This window comes from Limulus polyphemus, unplaced genomic scaffold (genome assembly GCF_000517525.1).
Source record: "Limulus polyphemus unplaced genomic scaffold, Limulus_polyphemus-2.1.2 Scaffold2236, whole genome shotgun sequence".
Taxonomy (NCBI): Eukaryota; Metazoa; Arthropoda; class Merostomata; order Xiphosura; family Limulidae; genus Limulus; species Limulus polyphemus.
This window is the reverse complement of record NW_013667846.1, coordinates 159,074-164,309: the sequence shown is the minus strand read 5'-3', so window position 1 is coordinate 164,309 and position 5,236 is coordinate 159,074. Positions and strand designations below refer to the sequence as shown.

The following is a 5,236-nucleotide window of genomic DNA, read 5'->3' as shown; positions in this document are numbered from 1 at the left end:
CTGTCGCCAGAGTATACCAATATATATATATATATATATATCTAAATTTTTTACTTTTAAGAGAAAATATTCAAATATATCCTCAATCTCCCCTTGTATGAGAATTGTGACATTTGTTCGCTACTTTTTTTCCTATCCTCTAAGTTTTTAAACATCCCTCTCTGATGTACTGAATTTGATGTAAGTTGCTCATAAGAGTATAGATATTATTAAGGCAAAGTTCACTTTTTTATAGCTTTCAAATTGTTTTGTTCACTGAGATATAAACTAGAAAGTCAGATCCATTTGCAATGCCCACTTGTCACATCTCTCTTTCACAAATTGCCAGTAATTCTCTCTGACATTTTCTATTGCACCATTTATAACCAAGAGAAAGACAAAGTTTTAATTTACCAAATGACTTATAATGCTACATTGTTTTCATCATAGAGTTTTAGCTATTTTATCTTCAGATTGAAAGCTTCTCTCATGAAATTCAGACCAAGTAGTTAAGAGAATTATTTTAAGATACTTATGCCGTAGTTAATAAGCCAAATAAATTATAATAGTTATAGGAAATTGTTTGTTTGTGCATGTTATTCCATGTTCTTATGTGCATTCTTTAAATAAATGAAAATTATTTAATATATAATAGTACTGTCATTACAAGAAAGTAGGCTTAAATTTCGTTAGCAACTGACAGCAAAAAATAACATTAAATATAAGTACTACATTTCTTGTTTTTTGTGTATATTTTTAATCATTGGTTATAAATGTAAAAATTAAAAACTTATTAGGTAAGATAGTGAACAATAGTAATAATAAAAGTTCTCCATGAGGTATGCTTTTGAGTAGCTTGTGCATTATGTCATTCAATACACTAACTTCAGCTGTGTGTTTTCTGAGTGATTTACAGCTTGTATTGCAGGATCATTAGCTAGACATGGTTCAAAGTGCAATAAAACAATAAAATTAAATACAAACAAATGCAAACTGTTACAAGACTTAAGCTGTTTAGAATAAACAACTGTAGTTTTCTGTTGCAATCTGCAGTCAGATAAAAAAAGAGTAATTTAGAGTTATTTCTTTGTTTTTCTAGTGGTTACAATGTTGGCCAAATCAACACAATCCATATGGAGTTAGGGTAGAGAAAATAACATAAAACATAAAATATTACTGTAAAAAACGTTTGATATTAAAATGTAGAAAGTTTTAGTGGTCATAAAATGAAATTTGAAAACTTTAATATCAATAAAATTATGTTTCATTTTAACATGAAAATCACCTTGCATTTGGAACAGTCAACACTGACTCCATATATATTCATGGACAAATCTTTTAGTAAAAATACTTGATTAAAAATTGATTTTATGAATACTAAAAATTTGTAATGTTTACTAAAAGCTTTCCAAATATTTTAAAGATACACATATATTAAAAGTTATAATATGGATACTCATGATTAATTGGTGGTTACAAGGTCAATCAAAAGGACCAAGCTTGAATGTATGAAAAGAGTTAATTACATTATATTTCCAAATTTTTGTCGAGTCTTTCATATTGACTTTAAAAACAAATATATATTTAAGATGATAAATGTAAGATTCTTGTTAAATCTGATCTCTGCAAGAGCTCATATTGAACTTAACTATTGTATGTTGCAGGTTACTATTGAATTATCTTTGTGGAATAATTGTTAATTTAAACATGATGAATGTTTTTCTGTTACATTTATCTTCAAGAAAGAACTGAAGCGTGGCAGAAATGTTTTGTTATTGATTTTTGTCAAGTTTGTTCTTTAGAATGTATTTGTATTAATGTAATTATAATTACTTGAGAGTTTTGTTGAAATATAATTTAGGTTCCTATTAAATCTGTCTGCAAAAAATAAGGCAGTGTGGAAATTAAACATAATATCATTAAGGTTTCTTTCTCCCATTCTCAATCTTTAGGATGAAACTCCTGTTATATTAGAAATGTTAGGTGTTAAGTTTCTGTTAAATCTGATTTCAAGGAAGAAATATTGTCCTATAGTGATTTATTGGACAATTCTCTTGATTGAACCTTTGGGAAAACAAATCATTGTTCATTCAAACATGATATACATATACATTAGTCTTAAAAGATAAAATAGTACACTGGTCATTGTCTATTGCATATTTGTATTTAATTGGTCCTAATTCCTTGAGAACAGAACTCAAAAAAGATCAAATGTAAGTCAGCATTAGTTTTTCTCTGAAGACAGATTCAATGTTAATAGTTGTCATGTTTGTTATCAATAGAACTCTTCTTTCAAGGCTAAAACATGGCAGTTAATGTAATATATTACTTAAAAATCAGGATTATATTTTCACTTAAGACCTACATTCATCAGGGAATTTGTTTTAGAGTTAAATATAGTTTTATTTTTACTTCAATTCATAAAAAGAATTAGTGTTCATTTAACATTTGTATTGCAGGTTTCTTTTAAGTCTTAATCTTCAAGGAAGGACCGGTGTTGACCATGCTAATCTTGATATAATTGAAACTAATCCTTTCAAACACCTGACCCACCTGAACTTAAAACTTGCTCCAGCATCAGATGTGTTTGTTAAAAAGCACATGGTCAGCTGCCTTAAGAATCTAAAGGTGAGTTAGAGAGTTGTACATTAGTCTTCTATGTGACAACCTGTATATTATCAAAAGTTTTGTTGTTACTGAAAGCATAATTTAATTTTAATGTTTTGAAATCTAAATGCATATAAAGAAACAATTAATATTTTTCATAGTATGTGAGGAGCTGAAATTGAACATTCAGCTTTAACCTACACTGATGTTGTCTGTGAAAATGTTGCACTTCAACTACCATCTTCTTTGCTCTCATTACCTAACACTTAAACAGTGTCTTGTAGTTTTTCTTCGTACTGCCTCAGCCCAAATTTTGGTAAAATTTGCAATAAATGCATGACTTTTTGAGTCCATCTGGATGACTTCAGACCTTTTCACATTGGAATTACTATAGCAAGGCTTAGAGCCACATTGCCACTAAGTAACTTTTAAAAAAATTGTTCTGGAGAGTTGCTACAATGCCATGAATTCTCAAGTGTTGGTGAATACTACCTTATCAGCACCTTCTGCATATTGAGGTTACAGTATTGGATCTTTTGGACTTGAGAGCTAATTCTCATCTTTTTGTTGTCCTCAGTAAGACCAGGGACTGGTGTCTCTTTACAAACCTTTCCTCCCAACCATTATCATGAAGAGTTTTCTTCCCAGTACTGGTTCTGTTCCCCTGGACTATGAATGACCAAGGCCTATGTCTTGGACATCTTTCTACTTACTTCAATTGCCCCATCCTCTAATCATTTCTTTAGTTTTGTTCAATGGGATCAGGTGTACCAGTTTCAAGCTCTCCCCTTTGGCATTGTTTTGGCTTATGTTTTTTACAGAGTCATGAAAGCATTTGCTTGTCATGTTTACAGTCTTTCTATCCATTTTCATTATTAAATAGACAGTTGTCTCCTCATTGCATCTTCTTTAGAGGCTTCCTTCTTGGCCATGTTACTTCTTCTCTAAGAAGTGGCACATCTGGGTTGGCTGGTCATGTTTTCCAAGTTGTTTCTGACTCCAACTCAACTATGTTGTCCACCATGGAGTCTTTTTTAGTCCTATAGCTTCCGTGCTATTTTTAAATTCCCTTCTGCATGTGTACTGCATTACATTCAAAATTTAATTAAACCAATCACTATAATGCACCAATGGTTAATTTGAAATTGGCCTGCAGTTTTTGGATTGAAGTAGATGTAACTGCCTTTAGTATTGTTGTCTGCTTGATTGACTATAGCACTTATGGTAGCTTCTTACCTAAATGTGGTATAGTTAGAGAGACAGTCAAATTGCATTTAGATCTTACTTTTATATTGTAGTTTTAAAAATCATATTTGAAAGGTTTAATGATTTTTATAAGTTTAACTTGTTACCTGGATTGTAAAAGTGTATAAACAAGATGGTGTCATTCACGTGTACAAAGCATTAGTGAAACAAGTCTCTGTGTGGGAGTTGCCATTAAATTATGATAAATCCCCACCAGTTGACATATCGGCATATATAATAAAAGATTAAAAATTGGAAAGGAAAATTGAAAATAAACTAAGTATAAAGATAAAGACATGAATTTATGTACATTAAAAAAACAAGTTTCAAAAGACTTCTACAAAGAGCTAAAAGGTATGTACTTTTTTCCATATCTTAATTTTAAATATTTCATTGCACTTTATGTTGATGATAATAGGTAGAGTTAGTGATATAGTAGAGAAAATGGAAAATAAAATATAAACATTTACCTTAAAATAACTTCATATTCATTTAGGAGGTTCTAGAGATATGCAAAGTAAACTGTAAGATAATAAATAGTATTTTTATACTTCATATAAAAATCAACTTGCAGGAGAACTATTCAGAGTCCGAAAGCAAATATGTACATTAAATAACGAATTTTTTTATCAGAAATAGTAGTAAAAATAGATATTAAATATTTTATTTTTCTGAAACTACATACTTTTAGAAACGTTCTTGTCAAATTTTAAACATTTTCATTCACTAGTTTTATTTTTGGGATGAAATATGGGACGTTACCTTCTAAAAAATTAGAAGCTGACAACCAAAAGGTTAATTCTTGACTCACTTGTGCTTAGCCTTCCACATTCATCTTTGGGACAAGGAGTATCTAGTTACCTCAACTCTTTTCTATCCAATACATCCTGCATGAAAGATTTTATCTCTATTGGGACTTTATAAGCTGGGCTCACATGGGGATTTTTCAATGAACTATGAGTGACCACTGGAAAATCTCTTGCAATCCTCTGTCCTCTCTTGTGAAGCTACCATCTTCTCTTCTTGGGGATCTGTTTTGGTGGCTGAATTGTGCCAATACTGCAATCACCATCCCACTGGTGCCCCCACATGGATTTCTGTTCCTTCACTGATGTATCTTACAGGTTAAGGTGTGTCTCTGGATGAATTCATGGCCCCGGGGTTTTGGTCTCCTGTAAAGCGTACCTTCGTCAACTACATTCTGGAACTCATGGCCGTCTATCAAGTGTGTTCCTATTTCATACCTCTTCTTGTGGATCACTTGGTTATGATCCACTCTCACAATTCTACAGTCATTTCCCATATCAGTCATCAGGATGAGGCTTGCTCCAGGGACTATTGCTTCTGCGAGTTTACTTTCTGTTTTGGGCCCTATCACATTGGGTTTGTGTGACAGTCTGCCCTG

The 5,236-nt window shown here is 31.4% G+C and overlaps 1 protein-coding gene across 7 annotated transcripts in view; it reads left to right on the top strand.

The window, feature by feature from the left end:
* The window catches only part of LOC106466363 (spindle assembly abnormal protein 6 homolog), a 61,641-nt gene that overhangs the window by 17,741 nt on the left and 38,664 nt on the right, over positions 1–5,236 (top strand). For all 7 annotated transcript variants that reach the window (XM_022394356.1, XM_022394355.1, XM_022394352.1 and 4 more), the window contains one exon: positions 2,439–2,607. In XM_022394356.1, coding sequence (XP_022250064.1) covers positions 2,439–2,607 — 169 coding nt within the window. The remainder of the gene's footprint in view (positions 1–2,438; positions 2,608–5,236) is intronic.